This window comes from Notothenia rossii (assembly GCF_949606895.1).
Source record: "Notothenia rossii genome assembly, chromosome: 8".
In the NCBI taxonomy this organism is placed as follows: domain Eukaryota; kingdom Metazoa; phylum Chordata; class Actinopteri; order Perciformes; family Nototheniidae; genus Notothenia; species Notothenia rossii.
In genome coordinates this window covers 46,956,811-46,977,763 of record NC_136906.1, presented here as the reverse complement: position 1 = coordinate 46,977,763, position 20,953 = coordinate 46,956,811, and the positions used below count along the sequence as shown (strand labels likewise).

At 42.0% G+C, this 20,953-nt stretch overlaps 1 protein-coding gene across 1 annotated transcript; it reads right to left on the bottom strand.

The window, feature by feature from the left end:
• Positions 1-5,612: 5,612 nt before the first annotated feature.
• LOC307016208 (uncharacterized protein) lies at positions 5,613-11,184 on the bottom strand (the record flags this gene model as incomplete). The annotated part of the gene is made up of 3 exons (XM_079645251.1): positions 5,613-6,347; positions 8,967-9,025; positions 9,375-11,184. One exon carries the CDS (start codon positions 11,182-11,184, stop codon positions 10,192-10,194), a length of 993 nt encoding a protein of 330 aa, XP_079501377.1. The 3' UTR covers positions 5,613-6,347; positions 8,967-9,025; positions 9,375-10,191.
• Between the last annotated feature and the right edge of the window lie 9,769 nt (positions 11,185-20,953).

Sequence of the window (20,953 nt, the reverse complement as noted above, 5' to 3'; positions counted from 1 at the left end):
ACTATTACTTATTCTTAAATTTGACGTCTTGCTGCTTGGTTGAAAATGATAGATGAAAAAGAACTTTTTAAAAAGAGTCAAACAGAGAGGGACATTATACTGGTGAAAAAAACTCTCAATTCTACAGATGACTCCCCCCACTCAACGCAATAAGTCCCACCCCACTCAGCAAATCATCTAAAACTAAGGAGCCCACTAAGACGACCATTGAAAACTAGCCATGGATCTGAGAAAAACCAAGTCTGATGTAGCCTACCCTTATTATCACCAGGATAACGTATATGGGCTTAATGAATGGATGTTACAAAGTAGGAGAGAGGATGTTCCCGAAGAAGAGCTCTCCTCTATATCATATCCATGTAAGGTCTTTAGGACAAAAGAGGACTATGATAACATGACATATGAAGAATATCTTTTCTTTAAAAGATGGTATTATAGATAACCTCTATAGAAACAATATATCTCATACCACTCGCCAAGATCGCAAAGGACATTTAGCAGATAAGAAAAACAAAAGTATAGAAAACCGAAAAAAAGCAAAATGAAAAGGAGAAGAAAAATTAAAAGCAAACGCAGAATGCGAATGAAAAGAAAAGGGACCATAGGACGGAAAACGAAAAAGACAAAAAGAAGGAAGGTGAAAAGAAAAAGGAACAAAGTGAAGAAATGTCAAATGAAGCTCAGCGCAAGTTCAGGCAGGAAGACCTATCACTTGTATTGCGCGTCATGGCAATACTCGCTCCCTTCACTAAATGATAGGGAGCGCCACTCCTCAGCTAACCTATCACTTCCCTCCGTTCACAAGCCTAATCATCGCACCTGTTAATCCCTCTATATATGCTCTCCCCTTTTCCATCAGCTGTCTTCCAGGTGTCAACGCGCAAGCAGCAGCAGGGCTTCGTCCCAGCTCCGGGTATTTATTCATCAGCTCCGCAGTCTTGCGGATTAAGCTACAGGGGGCGTTCCCCAGTTGGCCAGCGGTTCTAGCCGGCCACCCCGCAAACCCGGATGCGGAAGAAAAAGACAAGGATACTGAGCTCCACGGAAGTTCCTCCGGCTTAATGGAAATGGGCTACTTCAGGCAAACAATTGACACACGCCTTCAGTCTCTCGAGAGGGCATAACTGGCATCAGGGCCGCTCAAATGCGGCGCTTCCGGCCTTCACGCGGAACGGGCCCTCATCGCTTGCGAAGCTTCACCCACTTCCGGCTTCAACCACAACCCCTCTTGCAGGCAGGCAGGGCTCAAGCTACATCTCATCGAAGCTACTTCTCCTTCCGGCTCAGTAGCAGTACTGGTCTCTAAGTGCGTCTTAGGTGGCAAGCAGGTAGTGATGGCGAGATGAAGCCTTATGAAGCTTTGAAGCCTTCCAGCCAATTGGTTCGCAAAGGGTTCATCTCATGAGGCTTCATCATGGGCTTCATTTGAACATAAACCCCTGTTGGTCAAAGCGTGTAAAACAGGCAAATTGGAAATCTCAACAGTTGCGCTCTATCTCATACCGAGTTCCCAATGAGTAAAGCCTAAGAATAACTCTAAACAACGGACATAAAATCTTATTTTCATGTTAACAATATTGTTTTCATTCCAGTTGAACGATTGTGATTGAAAAGCCTATAGGAGGCTGGTAAACATTGCAAGAGGGATTCGTATTCCTTAATATTATTCATAAACTTAACCACGTTGTAGCCTGAGAAGGCTAAACCATATCAGGAATACATTTATTAACTGCATTATCTAATTTAGCGTAGCTTTCATAAGCAAACCCTGCGGTCGTGGGTCGGCTGCTTTCCAGCGAGCCACAGCCCACACGCTGAATCTACCCCAAAAAAACACTGGATATATCTTATCTGCATTTATTCATTTATTTATTCATGTTTTATTCCTACATTTATTTATGCTTGTATCTATTTATACTTATGAAATTTTCCGACCTCTAGATAAGTGTGGGTCCGAGCTCTTTCAATTCCATCGTGTCACCAGCGGACCCGGGTACAGGAGGGGTAATATGGTTCTTGTTATACATCCATGGGCATTATGAGCGTTGTGGCTCAACGGTTCAAATGATCCGAATCGCTTCCCGAAGCAGTCACGTGGTATCGACAGGCAGCGAGGTTCGTTCGTCATCGATGACGTCACTGGCCCGAAACGATACAAGCCTCGATACATGCTTCACAAAAAGATTCGGGGATTACTCGACACACGCTCCGAAGCCTCGGCGCAATACGTAACGGGTGTAACGCGTTACAGCATGGAGTTATGCAGTTCGGGTAACTACTACCCGTCACAATGCTCAGTAAGTACCGCTGTCTCAAGCTGCAACACAGCCACGGATGCTGCCCATCCGTGGTTTTGGGGGGTTTCTTTCAGGGAGAAAGAGAAGCTCATGTAAGAGGATAGAAGACAGTCTAATCACCCAACCAGCACATCAGCATCTACGTCTCACCGTGGCGTAATTAAACTGCTAATTAAGCTAGTCCTATACCAGGGCTCGACAGTAACGGTTGCCAGGTTGCCATTGGCAACCATTTGAAAAATGTCAACCACTTCTTGGACTTTGGTTGCCATCAGTGGCAACCAGTTTTTAACATAAGAAATAAGGACAGCAAAACGTGCACCCCAAAATAGATAAATGTTCATATTCGTTTTTAAGAGTGATATTTAATTGTTGTGTCCAGTCGGAACCTGATACTTAAATTGCACGTGCATCGGCGTGATTACGGAGCCAGAAAGCGATGCACGTTTAATCGCGTGCGCGGTGCGCCGTGTGCTTGTTTTACAACAAAATGGCGAAGCAAAAATAAGTTGCTTGACTGTGTGATAAAAAGTTCAGCCAACACCTCAACTTCTCCAATGAATGTTCAAAGTGATTCAACTGATGGAGCGTAAGGTAAAACCCGAACGAAAAACAAAGAGGAATGTTTTCCATTCACTTCCGGTAAAAGTTCCTTCAAAATAAGAGTCCCGATCTTATTACTACCAAAATAAAAGTGCAAAACGAAACTTTACCTTAGAAAATGGTTGCATTAAATTATAATCACTTCTATAAAAAGGTAACACATTTTAAATATAGTTAGACATATTAAAGGTAATTTACAGCATCAATAATGAATATCAAATGTTTAACTATGAATGGTTTTCATTTATTTAACATTAGAAATGTATTAGTCTGGCCAATCCAAGACTTCAATGCTGAAGGGCCAATGGGTCTATGGTGGGGGTCAGCACAAGGTCAAGAAAACCCACATTTGAAAGGGAGACAACGGATGATCAAGAAACTGGTGACTTGCTCAATTCATTTGTGAGGGATCTATGAAGACAGAACAACAGCAGCACTACTGGTATTTTGTATACCAGCAATTGAGGGTGGACACGTTTACTACCACTTAGGTGCAAATAAATGCATTAATTACTTATTGAAAAGCGTTTGAACATTCTTGTGTCACACGTTCATTATTAAGTTGATGTATAACCGTATAGCATCTTAATTATTTAAAATATAAGGTATCAAAAAGGGCAACCGTATTTTCAGTTGGCAACCAAAAGTGGATGCCTGGTTGCCAGCCTGGCAACCACTTTTAAAAGTTAGCGTTGAGCCCTGCCTATATCATGGGTCATGTCTCAGCATTTACCTAAGCAAATATTATTTCATGCTGCTCATATTGCACTCATATATTTGGTTTCATGCTCACATGGCTTATGTTAAGCAGGGTATGATATTCATGTATCATTGTACTCAAGCTAACAGCCGCATTACATTGTCTACATCTCCCTCTTCGCCGGGCATCGGCTCGTGCCGGCTATCCAAGATCTCTCCAGTTTACCTCTGGTAAACATGCATATAACTGGTGGTGGTGTCTTAAGAGCATTTCAGGGCTCGTTCAGGATAGGTGCAGCAAACCTGCCGCAATCAAGGTAATTGTTCCTCTTCCCTACAACAACCGCTTCTCATCCTACATTCGTCCGAACCTCAGTGCCGTGCTGGCTATCCAAAGGTCTCTCCAACCTTCAAATTTGTACGTATGCATACAACTGGTGGTGGTTCTTAGCATGTCAGCACGTATATTCGCCCCGCGGCTCATGTTTATCCTTGCATGTCTAACCCTGTACGTCCAGGTTGTAACCTTCGGGTCTGTATAAAATGTGTCCCTGCGAAGTCAGGTTGCCCCGTACGTCCGGGATGCCCTGTACGTCCAGGATGCCCCGTTCGTCCGGGATGCCCCGTACGTCCGGGAAGCCCTGTATGTCCAGGACGCCCTGTATGTCCAGGATGCCCAGTATGTCCAGGAAGCCCTGTACGTCCAGGGAGGATGCCTAGGAGGCATCAGTACGTCTAAATCCCCACATGTATTAACCTCTCATTTCATCCATAGATTTCCACTGCATCCCACAAGGTAAGATTTCATCACGTTCAGTACTTCATACTTTCACTTCTTTTGGGGGTTCATCGGAAACGGTTCTTCCCTTCCCGAATGACATCCTACAAAACCTGGGCCTAATCGCCAAACACCATTTCATTCACTTGTTATAAACTGTCATCATTATGTTTCATTTATATAATGTGACCCGATAATAAACATGTATTCCATACATCACGTCTCTCCTGATTGAAATGAAGCTCAGCGCAAGTTCAGGCAGGAAGACCTATCACTTGTATTGCGCGTCATGGCAATACTCGCTCCCTTCACTAAATGATAGGGAGCGCCACTCCTCAGCTAACCTATCACTTCCCTCCGTTCACAAGCCTAATCATCGCACCTGTTAATCCCTCTATATATGCTCTCCCCTTTTCCATCAGCTGTCTTCCAGGTGTCAACGCGCAACCCTCCTCCACCCCTTCGCCTCCTGCTTCCAACTCAGGGCCAAGCTCAACCTTCTCCCTTCTAACCGGACCTAACCACTTATCACCACCACCAGTGTCTAGACCCGGGGGGGTTCATCGGAAACGGTTCTTCCCTTCCCGAATGACATCCTACAAAACCTGGGCCTAATCGCCAAACACCATTTCATTCACTTGTTATAAACTGTCATCATTATGTTTCATTTATATAATGTGACCCGATAATAAACATGTATTCCATACATCACGTCTCTCCTGATTGAACTAACTATAGAGGATGGTGTTGTAGACTCATTACCGGATCATAATAATCTTATAGATCATCTACCGCTAACCGACTGCTGCGAATGTGTTGAACAAATACCAAAAGCAATGGCAGAGCTTTGCTTTAATATAATGAGAGAAAAAGCACGATACTACGGAATTGCCCAAATTGGCGACAGTGCCAGAGCATGTATTAAAAGACGGTTGGAGGATCTCTATTCTGGTATCGGTTGTCATTACATCGAAGGATATGCCAAAACGTGTGACGACATAATAATAATCAAAGTGTTTTTATTGATTTTTGTATACAAACACACATCCAGTACAACACAAAATAACAAGACTCAAAATACACATCACATACTCACCTAAATACAGGTCTAAACTAAAGGAACAATAACAAGACAGGCATTCTTAGGTTAAAAAGCATAAATAAACAACAATGTCCGACAAAAAAATAAATAAATAAATAAATAAATAAATAAAATAAAATAAAATAAAGGAGGGGTGAGGGGGTGGGGGGGGGGGGGGTGCTGCCAGTTATGTTGAAGCAGATGAAAGCTCCCGTTCAAGATGGGCGATAAAAGGCTGCCAGACCTTATAAAACTTCTTAGTGTTGCCCTGCAATGTAAATCTAAGGTGCTCCAATTTAAGATGTGTCATTACCTCCTCTATCCATCGTTTATGAGATGGTGGTGTTGTCTTTATCCAGTTAAATAAAATCAACCTCCTGGCCAACAATAACGAGAATGCCATTGCTTTCTTCTGAGCAGTTGTTAGTCCTGCTTCCTCTGGTGCCACACCAAAGATGGCTGTCAGAGGGCCAGGCTCTATATTTTTATTATAAATAGATGAGAAGGCTGTAAAGATTTTGGTCCAAAAATCTTTCAGCCTGGGACAAGACCAGAACATGTGGCATAAATTAGCTGGCACCTGTTTACATCTAGGGCAAGTCGGATCAGTCCCCTGGTAGATTCTTGCCAGTTTGTCCCTTGAGAAATGAAGTCTGTGTAACACTTTAAACTGTATTAATCCATGTCTAACACATATGGAAGAAGAATGTATTAGATCCACTGCCCTACCCCAGTCCACCTCTGATATGTCCAACTCCAATTCCTCCTCCCATTTCCTTTTTATGAGATCAAGGGATGGGGAAGCCACCCTCTGGATATTGACATAAATCCTGGAAACCACCCCTTTAAAGGTCGGGTTCGTATCCAATAGCTCATCAATCCATCCACTCTGTGGGAGAACGAGGGATGAAGAGAATGTTTTTTTAACAAATTCTCGAACCTGAAAAAATCTGAGGTAATTAGTCTTTGAGGAAATGCCATACTCCTTCTCCAGTTGAGCAGCCGACATAAATATCCCATCTTTAAAAAGATTTCTAACACATTCCACCCCAGCTCTATGCCATTCTCCAAACGCTGCTCCCCCAAGGGCCGGGGTAAACAAATGATTGCCATAAACGGGAGCAGATAGGAGGGCGTTTCTGTTTTTAAAATGTGTTCTGAACTGGATCCATATCTTAATAGAATCATGTACAACAGGGTTATTAGTGTAAAGGTGTTTGCTTAAAGGCAGAGGAGCACAGACCAGGGAGCGCAGGGACACTGGGCTAGATGCATATCTTTCCATATGTACCCACACTGGGGTTTCATCATCGTCTAGCTGCGAGACCCAAAACAACAACTTATGTATATTGGCGGCCCAATAATAGTGCATATAATTTGGTAGAGCCGGGCCTCCCTCTTCCCTCTGTCTCTCAAGGAACTCTCTTCTTATCCGGGGGACCGTTTTATTCCAGATGAAGGTGGATGTACATTTATTCAGTTCCTTAAAAAATGATTTAGGAATGAAAGCCGGAATCGTCTGAAACAAATAAAGGAACCGTGGCATTATATTCATTTTAACAGAATGTATCTTCCCTGCTAATGATAGGGGGAGAGTTGACCATCGTTCCATGTCTAATTTTGCCTTATCCAGTGTTATCTTAAAGTTATGATTAAATAGATCTTTGTATTTACTTGTTACATTAATACCTAAGTAGGTAAACTTATCTTTATGTGTTGTGAAAGGATAGGCCTGAAATGACAGTCTCCTCGCCTGCTTATTAATTGGGAAAAGGACACTTTTCTCTAGATTAATTTTGTACCCTGAGACCTTCCCGAAGCCGTCAATAATATCCAGAGCCACTGGGACGCTTATGATAGGGTTTGACAGGAAAAGGAGGAGGTCATCAGCGTATAGCGAAAGCTTATGGCTTTGCATCCCCCTGCGTATTCCCCCAAGTCCAACAGCACTCCTCAGCATTATTGCAAGGGGCTCAATTGCCATATCGAAGAGCAGGGGTGACAAAGGGCACCCCTGCCTTGTTCCCCGAAACAGGGGAAAGAATTCAGATATCACATTGTTCGTTCTTACCATAGCCTGGGGGCTTGCATATATTATCTGTATCCATGAAAGGAATTTAGGACCAAATCCAAACTTCTCGAGAGCCGTGAACAGGTAAAAATACTCTATTCTATCAAAGGCTTTGTGAGCATCTAGGGATAATACAATCTCAGGCTCAATGTTGTCATCCCCAGTGTATTTCACGTTGAAAAGGCGACGGAGATTACTGGAGAGTTGTCTACCAGCCACGAACCCTGTCTGATCAGGATGTATTATCCCACTTGCCACAGGCTCAATCCTAGCTGCCAGTACTTTGGTCAATATCTTATAGTCACAACCAAGTAAACTCACTGGGCGGTACGATTCGCATTTAAGCGGATCTTTATTCTTCTTAAGGAGCACGGAGATCATAGCCTGTGACATTGTTTGAGGTAAAGTATTCTTTTCAAGGGCCTCTTCATATACTTTACAGAGTAGGGGTACAAGTTTAGGCGCAAATGTCTTATAAAATTCACTTGGGAACCCATCTGGGCCCGGCGCTTTACCCGTCTTCATATTCCGAATTGCCTTCTCTATCTCCCTCGTAGTCAGAGGTCCCTCTAATCTATCCCTTTCTGCCCTCTTTATGGATGGCATTTCTAGATTCTCAAAGAAGTTCTTCACTCGCTCGTTGTCATTTATTTCTGAGGTATACAGATCCTTATAAAAAGACTTAAATTGGTTGTTAATACCTTTCTGATCAATAATTTTGTTACCTTGATTATCACCTATCTCCACTATCATGCCAGCAGCCGCTGATTGCTTCAGCTGGTGGCTCAGGAGCTTACCCGCACGCTCACCATGCTCATAGAGATCCTGTCTGGACCTAAGATATAGATCCACCTCGCGTTGATTCGTTAAGACATCATATTCAGTTTGTAGCAAGATCCGCTTTCTATGTAGCTCCTCAGAGGGAGCTGTAGAGTTTACCAGGTCGACTTCTTTTATTGCCCTAGTTAATTCTGTAATACGTTTCATCTTTCTCTTCCTGTCACCAGCATTAAATGAAATTATTTGCCCTCGTATATACGCTTTTAAGGATTCCCACAAAATGCCACTACTTATGTCAGGGGTATCATTAAGCTCTAAGAAAAAGTCTATTTGCGAATTTATGAATTTTGTAAAATCGTCATCTGCCAATAGCCTGTTATTAAGACGCCACATTCTCTGAGGTGGCGTGTTTTCAGGAAAGTGAAGTCTCAATATGACTGGGCTGTGGTCGGATATTACAATACCAGAGTATTCTATATGCATTACCATAGAGGTCAGTTTATTATCTAATAAGAAGTAATCAATTCTAGTATATGTCCGATGTGGTGGAGAGTAAAAAGAGTACTGCCTGGAGGTTGGATTTACGAATCTCCATGGATCAAACATACCATATACCTCGCAAAAAGAATTAATGCATTGTGCTGAATTACTTAATACCTTGGATGTTGGGCTAGAGCGGTCCAGAGTTGAATCGAGGACACAGTTTAAGTCACCTCCTAGAATCAGATTATGGGTATCCAAATTAGGTAATAATGAAAATAGGTCCTTAAAAAATTGAACATTATCCCAATTGGGAGCATATAAATTTGCCAACACCACCGGGATGTTGAACAGTTTTCCAACCACAATAATATACCGGCCATGCTTATCTCTTATAGTGGTTGTTTCTATAAATTGTACATTCCTGTGTATAAGGATGGCCACTCCCCGGCTCTTACCATTGAAGTTTGAATGATAGACCTGAGTAAATCCCCCCCTACAGAGCTTAAGGTGGTCCTTATTCAACAAATGTGTCTCCTGTAAATAAACTATCCCTACGCCCTGGTCTCTCAAATGTGAAAATACCTTACTCCGTTTCGCTGGCTTATTGATCGCCCTCACGTTCCAGCTCATCAGTTTTGTGTCCATTCTGCTTGGATCCATGATTGGTGACATATCAGGAGACTGTAGCCCAATGTCACCATTGCACCCCTATGGTACCCATTATCCGGATAGCACCTTGAAGTCTTGGCAGCAAAAGCAAAAGAAAAAAGAGGGGGACTGGGAAGGAAGGGGGGGGGGATCACCCACACAGATACAATCAACATATAACACATAACATATATAATCATAAATACAATGCTCTTCAGCGAGCACTGCTGTGTCCAACCGGTCCACCATCTCCTGCACATCGAGCTAACCGTGTGCGGCTCCGTGTATTTCACATTATCAGAATCATAACATCACCCTTTTGACTCAATCCCCTAATGGGAAAAGAAAAACAAACGAGGGAGGGGGGGGCTCGAACAATGAGACCCTGAATAAGGCACAGTAATGAAATACAAATAAACAGTAATACCATAGAAGGTATGCAACAGTGGCAGCGAGGATCAATAGTCCCTTAAACCTTGAATAGCGTACAACAGTAATATGAGGGAGGGCAACAGTAGCTCCCAAAAAGAATTAGGTTTATAAAAATATGCTTTGAATAACTACTGGAGTCCAGGTCTCCTAACTACACACAGTAACAACACAGCCCTGAATAACTACTGGAGGCCAGCTCCATAAGGTACAAACCATATATATGCTGGCGGCCAGGTCCCCGATCCCCCCACAGCAACAACGGAGCTCTGAATAACGACTGGAGGTCGGTCCTTAGCCGGAATCAAGGCAGTCCATTGTTTCACCCGGGGCTCAGTTCCTTTCTGATATAATCCACAGCGTTTTTCGGGTTCTCAAAGGTCTTTGTTTGTCCTCCTTCTGGCGTGATCACCAGGGTTGCCGGGTATCGCAACCCGTATCTGACCCCCGTGCAGGACCGCAGGAGGCCTCTCGCTTCTCTGAAGGCCGTCCTCTTGTTGTTTACCTCCTGGGTGAAGTCTGGGAAGATGTGAATGTTTCCGCTCCGACCCTCGGGTGTTCTCTCCATTTCCCTCGCCTTCCTCAGTATCTCCTCTTTCTCTGTGTAGTAATGGCACCTCACTACGAAGGCTCTCGGTGGTCCTACATTCCCGTCTCGCCTCGCTCCGAGGGCCCGGTGTGCTCGGTCCAGCGTCGGTGTTGCTGCTAGTCCCAACTTTTCCTCCAGTAAACCAGCCATAAACTCTGACGGCTTCTTGCCTGCCTCGGCTCCTTCTCTGACCCCCACGACCCGGATGTTATTGCGCCGTGAGCGTGCCTCGAGGTCTTCATTTCGTCCCTTCTGCTTCAGCAGCTCCTTCTCCATTTCTTTCAGTCTCGTCTCCATGTCTGTTAAAGCGTCAGATTGTTCATTTAACGTTGCATCCACCTCTTTTCCCCGTTCGTTCATCCTGTTTGCCAGACTGCTAGTTTTATCACCAATCAGCTTCACCTCTCCCCGCAGCAGCTCAAACCGGGCCTCTGCGCTCTCCTCCAAACTCTTAGTCCACTTTTGCATCTCGGCCATAATTTCTCTTCTTCCCTTTTCTATTTCTTCTTTATACCTTGTGATCTCGGTCTTTGTCTCTTCTCTGTATTTAGTTATTCCGTCGTTGGCTTTTTTAATCTCCGACATCATGTCCTTAGCCCACGGAGGTATTTCAGCGTTAGCACGTAGTGGGCTAGCTGCGTCACTGCTAGCTGAGGAGGCCCTGTTGGTGCTGCTGCCCGCCATGCGTTGTCTCTCTCGCCCCGCTCGGGCCGAACGAGAAGTCATCTTCGGTCCCAAACTGCACCAAAAATTCACCTCTCAGCTCCCAAAACCAAACGTTATGCGTCCAACCCTCCCAGTTGATAGAAATGTGTCGATGTTAAAAATTATTGACTACTTTTACACGGAGCTCCCGCACGCACGTCTTCACACGGCAAAGCACATCCGGAAGTCAAAACGTGTGACGACATAGACAAAGCTTTTGAAGACAATTATATGGTACCTGTCCTTACAGCTAAACAAATCCTATGCCAGGTATTCAACAGACCACAAGAAGCACAAGAAGCCCCAGAAAGGATTACATTCAGAGCTAATAATGGTGAAACCGAAGAAGAAGCAAAGCAGATTATAATCGTTGCGGGTGAAAGGATAGAGAATTTGCAAGTGATGTTAATGCATTTATCTGATATAAAAAATGCATTCGTTTACTTCCAAGAGACCCCTAAACATCTTCTTGGGCAATGTGAATTGAACGATAAACCGATCACTGTAAATGAAAGGCGGAGAGAAGCAGCAGTGCAAATCGTTAAGTCTATTACCTTGTATGCACTACGACATTAACTTGGTAAAATGTAATATGTTTTTCTGAAAATGGGGTGAATGTTGTGTTTTCAATTAAACAACCAAAACAAATGAAAATGTGTTTTATTTTTGCTTTCATGTATAGTAATAGTATTGTAAACGAAACATTTAAAGTGGTCCTGGAATCTTCATTTTCCGAAACATTCTGTAACATTACCGAAGAAATGAAACAAACACCAAAAGTGTACCATGTGCTCTCATTGTATGCTCTGTTTGTAGATGTAATGCATCTTTGTGTCAAAAACAGCATACACATGAATATTTTGACTGAAGTGAAAAAACTTCCTCATGATATTTCCAGTAATCTGGGGAATTCTAAGTTGGAGATGGTCCTGGGGATGTTAGAATCAATATAACTATTGATTTTGTGTGTGAAAAAATAAAGATGTAAATAGGAAATAAAAAAAAAAGTTTTTACATTTTAAAAACTGTTGTCTTCATTATAGCAAGGGGAGCGTGTCTGATACATGTGTATTACAGTCCTTCACATGCACTGTCTTCATTATAACAAGGGGAGGGTAACAGGGAAGATGTATGATACAAGTGTATTGAAACGTGCGTTTTATACCCCCACAGAAACACAGAAACACAAAAACAAAAAAACACTGAAACACCGACACACAGAAAACACAGAAACACAGAAACACAAAAACACTGAAACACAGAAACACAAAAATACAGAAACACTGAAACAACACAGAAACACTGAAAAACACAGAAACACTGAAACACCGACACACAGAAACACTGAAACACCGAGACACAGAACCACAGAACACAGAAACACAGAAACACAAAAACAGAGAAACACAGAAACACAGAAAACACAGAAACACAAAAACACAGAAAAACACTGAAACACTGAAACAACAGAGAAACACTGAAAAACACAGAAACACTGAAAAACACAAAAACACAGAAACACCGAAACACCGAAACACCGAGACACAGAACCACAGAAACACAGAAACACAGAAACACAAAAACACAGAAAACACAGAAACACAGAAACACAAAAACACAAAAACACAAAAACACTGAAACACAAAAACACAAAAACACTGAAACACCGACACACAGAAACACCGAAAACACTGAAAACACAAAAAAAAACAGGCTTGTGTGCTAGTATGGTTTTTGAATAAACACATCAGTATTTTAAAATGTCGATGGGAGGCTGATACAATTTGACTTTTTAAAATACTGATGTGTTTTCAGTGTTTTCTGTGTTTCTGTGTGTCAGTTTTTTCACTTCAGTCAAAATATTCATGTGTATGCTGTTTTTGACACAAAGATGCATTACATCTACAAACAGAGCATACAATGAGAGCACATGGTACACTTTTGGTGTTTGTTTCATTTCTTCGGTAATGTTACAGAATGTTTCAGAAAATGAAGATTCCAGGACCACTTTAAATGTTTCGTTTACAATACTATTACTATACATGAAAGCAAAAATAAAACACATTTTCATTTGTTTTGGTTGTTTAATTGAAAACACAACATTCACCCCATTTTCAGAAAAGCATATTACATTTTACCAAGTTAATGTCGTAGTGCATACAAGGTAATAGACTTAACGATTTGCACTGCTGCTTCTCTCCGCCTTTCATTTACAGTGATCGGTTTATCTTTCAATTCACATTGCCCAAGAAGATTTTTAGGGGTCTCTTGGAAGTAAACGAATGCATTTTTTATATCAGATAAACGCATTAACATCACTTGCAAATTCTCTATCCTTTCACCCGCAACGATTATAATCTGCTTTGCTTGTTCTTCGGTTTCACCATTATTAGCTCTGAATGTAATCCTTTCTGGGGCTTCTTGTGCTTCTTGTGGTCTGTTGAATACCTGGCATAGGATTTGTTTAGCTGTAAGGACAGGTACCATATAATTGTCTTCAAAAGCTTTGTCTATGTCGTCACACGTTTTGGCATATCCTTCGATGTAATGGCAACCGACACTAGAATAGAGATCCTCCAACAGTCTTTTAATACATGCTCTGGCACTGTCGCCAATTTGGGCAATTCTGTAGTATCGTGCTTTTTCTCTCATTATATTGAAGCAAAGCTCTGCCATTGATTTTGGTATTTGTTCAACACATTCGCAACAGTCGGTAAGCGGTAGCTGATCTATAAGATTATTATGATCCGGTAATGGGTCTACAACACCATCCTCTATAGTTAGTTGACATTTCTCCACTTTGTTCCTTTTTCTTTTCACCTTCCTTCTTTTTGTCTTTTTCGTTTTCCGTCCTATGGTCCCTTTTCTTTTCATTCGCATTCTGCGTTTGCTTTTAATTTTTCTTCTCCTTTTCATTTTTCTTTTTCTTTTTCTTCGGTTTTCTTTACTTTTGTTTTTCTTATCTGCTAAATGTCGTTTGCGATCTTGGTGAGTGGTATGAGATATATTGTTTCTATAGAGGTTATCTATAATACCATCTTTTAAAGAAAGATATTCTTCATATGTCATATTATCATAGTCCTCTTTTGTCCTAAAGACCTTACATGGATATGATATAGAGGAGAGCTCTTCTTCGGGAACATCCTCTCCCCTACTTTGTAACATCCATTCATTAAGCCCATATCCGTTATCCTGGTGATAATAAGGGTAGGCTACATCAGACTTGGTTTTTCTCAGATCCATGGCTAGTTTTCAACGGTCGTCTTAGTGGGCTCCTTAGTTTTAAATGATTTGCTGAGTGGGGTGGGACTTATTGCGTTGAGTGAGGGGAGTCATCTGTAGAATTGAGAGTTTTTTTCACCAGTATAATGTCCCTCTCTGTTTGACTCTTTTTAAAAAGTTATTTTTCATCTATCATTTTCATTCAAGCAGCAAGACGTCAAATTTAAGATTAAGTAATAGTTTGTCACGATTTTACGGGGAATAGTCAGAGCGCGATGTCACATCTTAAAGACAGCTTGAACTTGTTTGTAAAACGGACAGCACGTCAGTTTCAAGAACAGATGACACCGTGTTTATGCATGACATGCAAAATATCCTGAAGCCCTACAACCACAAAAAAAAAAGGTACAAGTATATTATGTAAAAAATATGGCAAAAAGTCGTAATATTGTATAATGTATTGTTTCATCGAAACAGTGTTAAAATCACAAACTTGCCTTTTAGAGTCGCAGTCTTTTACAAAAGTTCTGTTTTGTTAAGAGCTACCAAAACATAGTAAACATCGCAATTACTCCCAAAACAAACTGGGAATGGGGACATCGATAACATATTTTAATGTTTATTTTTCTTCAGGGCCACCGTAGTGCACATTGATGAACACTTTAAAACAAAAATAATGCTTACAAGTGTAAATGAGCCAGATTTTAGCTTTGAGCTCATTTCCATCTGTAGTCCCGTCACATACAGCATATAAGAACATGACATTTATATATATACAGCAAAAATAAATACATGATATGCAGAAAGAGCATGAGCAGCATACAAGCATTTACCACATGGCAGTACAATGTAGCAGCTATGATATATAAAGTGCAAGATAAGATAAAAGCGCTACATAAAGTGCAAGAGGAGATACCCCTGCGTTAAAGTGCATTTATTTAGCGGTGATTACACGTCTGTTTGTTGCTCAACCATTCTTTAAGTCGACCTTTAAAACTATTGAGAGTGGGACAATCCCGTATCTCAGTTGGGGGGCTATTCCACAATGAGCTGCCTTTAATGGAGAGGACATTTTGTCCAAAGGTGGTCCGTCTGTGGTGGACTTCACAGTCTCCTCTGGTTTCTGACCTAGTGCTGCGTCCAGTGTGTTTTCTGTGGATGAATTCCCCCAAGGGGAGGGGGGCCAGCCCATGTAAATATTATTTTTTTTAAAACACATACTTTTAAAAGACATAAAATTGTCAAAAACTCAAGAAATTGTGATTTTCAAGGATGGTACAGTGGTTGTATGACTGTTGCTTTCTGTCAAACACCTGGATAGCTCTCTTGTACAGCTGTTCTATGGGTTTCAGGTGTGTGGCACAAGCAAACGACCAGTTTGTAAAACAGTATTCAATGTGGGATAGAATCATACAGTGGAGGTATGACTTTGCAGCATTGACAGTTAAGAAAAGGTCTAATTTGTTTAAAATGTTGCAAGTTGAATTGAATGGTATTGGATACTTTCTGGATATGTTTCTTAAAAGTCAAGTGTGAGTCCAATATGACACTCCCTGTTCAAGATACTTGAACTGGGAGACTAGTTCTATTTCTGCTCCATTTAAAAATACATTGGATCCTTCGATTTTGATTGATCGTTTACTGAACATCGTCGTTTGCATCAACATGCATACTGTTTTTGTTGTACTCATACTGTCAATATGCAGATTGTATTATATAGCTTTAGATAGAATGTTTTATCTTCCTCTTTGCATAATTTGCATCCACAATCCTTTGCCAGTAGGTGTTTCCACAGTCCTTGCGGTTTTCCAATTGTTCAACTAATTGGGAGCTACTGTAAGCTATTTGTATTTGCATTTTAGCACATTACTTCCTGCAGTGATTCAGAAAGTATTGTGTTTGGGCTTTTATTGTGAAAGGGAGAACACTACTCAGAGCCAGACATAATTTCATAGAGAAAGCAAGTCTTATAGGGAGCCAATTTAAATGCTAATGTCGTCTTTATTCTACATCCATTACAAATTTGTGCAATCAACTACTTCATTATGATAAGTTGTCTAAAGCCACTTTAAATGCAATCAAATGTATATAAGGACGAGGGTAAGAACCTCACTTGGAGAGAGAGGGGAGAAGGAGGTCAGTGTGTGGGTGAAGGGCGGGTCTGGTGACCCAGCGGTGAGTAAAGGTGAGTCAGAAAAAGAAGAGCGAATATCATCAACCTTTTTTTCAAAGTGGTTAACAAAGTCGCTTGACAGAAGGGAGGAGAGGGAAGGGGCTTTAGGGGGGTCCAAGAGGGTGGAGAAGATGGAAAATAGTTTTTTGGGGTTGGAATAGGAAGATTGGATCTTATCTTGAAAGAAAGTGCATTTTGCCTGAGAGATCGAAGCAGAGAAAGAGGAGAGGAGAGCCTGATAGGTTAGGAGGTCGTCATGATGTTTGGATTTCCACCGTTTCCGCTCTGTTGCCCGAAGGATGGTTCTATTAGCACGCAGTGTGCCATTTAGCCTGGGGGCAGGAGGGGACTGACGAGCCTGCCGAGATGTGAGAGGACAGAGAGAGTCCAGAGAGGATGAGAGAGTAGAGAGGAGAGTTTCTGCAGGAGAGTTTGGAGGCAGGAGTCCATTTACTCGTTCGTTATCCGACCAGCTTCAATCTTGTAGGCTACTCACTTCGTTTCTTGTAGGCCTCGAAAGGGTTTTGGAGGTTGATGCCTCGGTGAACGTGAGTTGTTTGGCTTTCTTGTCCGCAGCAGCAGGCGCGCCGGATTCATTTTAGAATTGGGGGGGCCAAAAAAAGTGCGTGTGTATGGCCCAATCCCAAACTACGCCCTAGACACTCCCCCTCCGTGACGGAGTGAACTCCGTGGAGTGACACATGAGGCTCCCTCCTGTCAGATGGAGGGAGTAAATACAGCGGCAAGCTTTGGGACAAACTCCCCTCTCTCCGGCAGAAACAGGAAATGCCGTAACGGCTACAACGGTTTCAAATCAGCATCTCTTTGACAAAAAATGTAAATGAATAACTCAAATAAAACTCCAAACATCTTTAATTGTGTTACTTTTTTGTAAAGCTCTTAGTTTTAAACCTGATGTTTATAAGCTTCTTAGTGTTTGCAACAGTCTGTAAATATACACAATTTTATAATAAAATGCACACATTCACCTTTTTCTAGACTAAACACAGGTATGATCCTAAGTAAAAAAAAAAATGAGGTTATCATGAGGTTGTTAACATCGCAATTTATCACTATCGTTTAGTGGTTTTGCAAAGAATTAACCACTCTGTTTTTGTACCATTCTGCGTTGAAGTACCTTCTCTTTACCCAAATAATCTACTAGCGGTCTCCTTTTTTCTGATAGTTAGCTGTACAGCTTTAACCGCCTCAATGTCCTGACAGCAAACCTCCATGCAGTTGGAACCAGCCTGTTTCGGTTCAACAACGGCGGCGGTGGGGTCGGCGGCGGTTTTGACAGTTTCTGCGGCCGCAGACTAGAGCTGCTGCTTTTGGGTTCATCTGGCTTCGCTGTTTGAAGAAGGTCCAGCCTCCGGAGATGTTGTAGTCAGGGATGTGACCTTCCAGTTGTTACATTTAAGTTTAGATTGACCGTATTTAGTTTTCTTCTGCGCTGGTTCTTCTGACATGTTTGCAAGTGTATATATTCTTTATATCTTTAGGTTAACGGCTGACACACACAGCAGAACAACGTAACAAATAAAGTAAACAACGTAACAAATAAACAAATCTAAGCTTTTTTATTTGGTTGTAATTTACATGGATACATTTGAATGGTGTGACAATGTCCTATTTGATTGGGTTAAAATGTACATATTCTTCCTGTTATGTCTGCCTGCTTTATTTTACCTAATGCAAAGTGACCTGCTCCATCGAAATCGTTCGCATTGACCCGAAGACACATTTTGATTCCTAGCTTTCTAATGAGATCAGGATTGTTTTTGTACTTCAAATATTAAGCAAAATATGTCACATTATATAATGACTGTTACAGAGTCATCGTTTTGAGAAAAAGGCCTTTAAAGTGTTTCTCTTCTCTGGAATCCATCGATCTGATTGATTATTAGCGGAGCAAATGATCAAAAATACTACGGAGGGAAGATATTTTCGTTTGGATTACTGCACTCACGGGAAACACCGGCTGTTGTTATGCCTGTTGTGACGTTAAATTACTCAGTTCTCCGCTTGTAATTATGCCATTACAAACTTCAAACCTGTATTTATCATCTGCATTTGCCGAAACAAGTTTAATATTCTGAAAGCCAAGACTTTGTTTATTTGAAATCAGATGAAAACGAACTGTAACGGACCCTGCCGTGTTATCTATGATTACTATGCCTTACATTCATAATTTCAGCGGGAGGGAGGGTGAGCGGCGCTGCGGAAGAGCAGAGTGGCCAGTGAGAGGCGAGCTGTGGTCTTCCCTTTACAAGCTTAAAAAATGCGTGTAGCTAATGAGATTGAATATATATAACAATACAAAATAACAAAATATACACAGCTAGATCAGATCGCGTTTTAGATGCGACTTTAGAGTAGAGGGGAATTATTGAAACGGGATTTGTACAGTGTTCCGCGCCGCGTGTATAATACGTGTGTGTTTGTGTATTTTTGCGTTTGTGTGTATTGTGTTTGTTTCCCGGGGAAAAGACTCACGAGAAACACCGGCTGTTGTTATGCCTGCAGTGACGTTAAATTACTCCGTTCTCCGCTTGTAATTATTCCGTTACAAGCTTCAAAGTTGTAGGCCTATTTATCATCTGAATTTGCCGAAACAAGTTTAATGTACTGAAAGCCAAGACTTTGCTTATTTGAAATCAGATAAAAACAAACTGTAACGGACCCTGCCGTGTTATCTATGATTACTATACACCTTACATTCATAATTTCAGCGGGAGGGAGGGGGAGCGGCGCTGAGGAACAGCAGAGTGGCGAGTGAGAGCTGTCATCTTCCCTTTACAAGCTTCAAACATGCCTGAAGCTAGTGAGACTGAATATAACAATCAAAAATAACAAAATGTACACAGCTAGATCAGATCGCGTTTTAGATGCGACTTTAGAGTAGAGGGGAATTATTGAAACGGGATTTGTACAGTTTTCCGCGGCATCTGCTGCTGCGAAAATGTGGGGCAGGGCTGAAAAGTGGGGGGGCCAATGGCCCCCTGGCCCCCCTGCTTCCGGCGCCCTTGCGCAGCAGCAGAAAGCATTTTCGAATGTTTGAATGAATCAAAGTGGGTCGTCACCGTACATTTTTTCTTATACTCCAACACACAGTTGCACGGGGTGCAGAATAGTTTCCCCCCACTTTCGTGCAAGACATCGGGGTACTGCTTTTCCCGGTCTTTAGCAGAGATGTTCGTCAGTAAATGAGATGGATCAGATTTTTTCATCTTGGTGTTTTCTCTCTCGTGTGAGTTCCACACGTTCACTCTACGGTGTTGTTTACCTTCTGTGATGAACGAGCTGATGACGTCGCGACGTCGCGTCCTCATCATCACTACTTCACGTCAAGATGAGTTCACTTTTTTTCCCCTCAACTTTGTGTGGAAAAATGCGGGGATTATGCGCCCTTTTAATAAATATGCGCCCTTTTAAAAATCTGTACCATTTTGCTGATTATGCGGTAAATTATGCGATCTATTTAATGGTCTTCTGGCCTGTGGGATGAAACTGTCCCTGAGTCTGGTGGTTTTAGTCCGGATGCTGCAGTACCGCCTGCCAGACAGATTTGGATTAATGATGTGAAATATAAACAACCCTTAAATCATACTTTAGTTACAACTGAGTAAAATTCAGTGAAGGTGATTGTCAAGTACCAACAATAAGGAGAGATATTTGATAGTTGGTGCTTGAAAAGACTAAACATTTATCTGCAGATCTCTATAAAGTATATTCATTACTCGTTATTCTCTAATCGTTCATTAAAGACTGTATATAATGGCTATTTTGCACATCCCTTTGAAGATTTCAAGATTTTCAAAGGTTTATTGACATATCATATACACAACTACAACAACTATGCTATGAATGAAAAACGATAGTTACGTCTGTAACTACTGCACTGGATATGTCCATCACGCGCATGCGCCGTACGAGTACCAATAACAACAAAGTCAGCTGTGACCCACGTGACACCGGCTATATCAGCCAGTGTCATCAGGGGATCTGTTCCTAGAATCTTCTCGCGAGCACACAAGAATTCTGAGTGACAGGAAACTCTCGCGGTCATCCGGGACTCACAGAACCGTAGTTACAGTCGTAACTATCATTCTATTTTGTCCCTACTGACCGCCAGAGGCGGTGCTTTAGCACTGGATGACTTATACCAACCATGTCATGAAGAAACCAAATACTCACCTAGCTGGAAGCAGCGGAGCTTGGCAACAGGACCAACATTGACCAGGTAGAACCTGGAGAATGTGCCAGAAGACGCCCAAGACGCCGCGGCGCAGATGGTCTCCAGGGGCACTCCTCTCAGGGCGGCCCAAGACGTTGAGACGCTCCGTGTAGAGTGGCATCTCACCCCTGATGGCAGGGGGCGGCCACTGGCCCCAT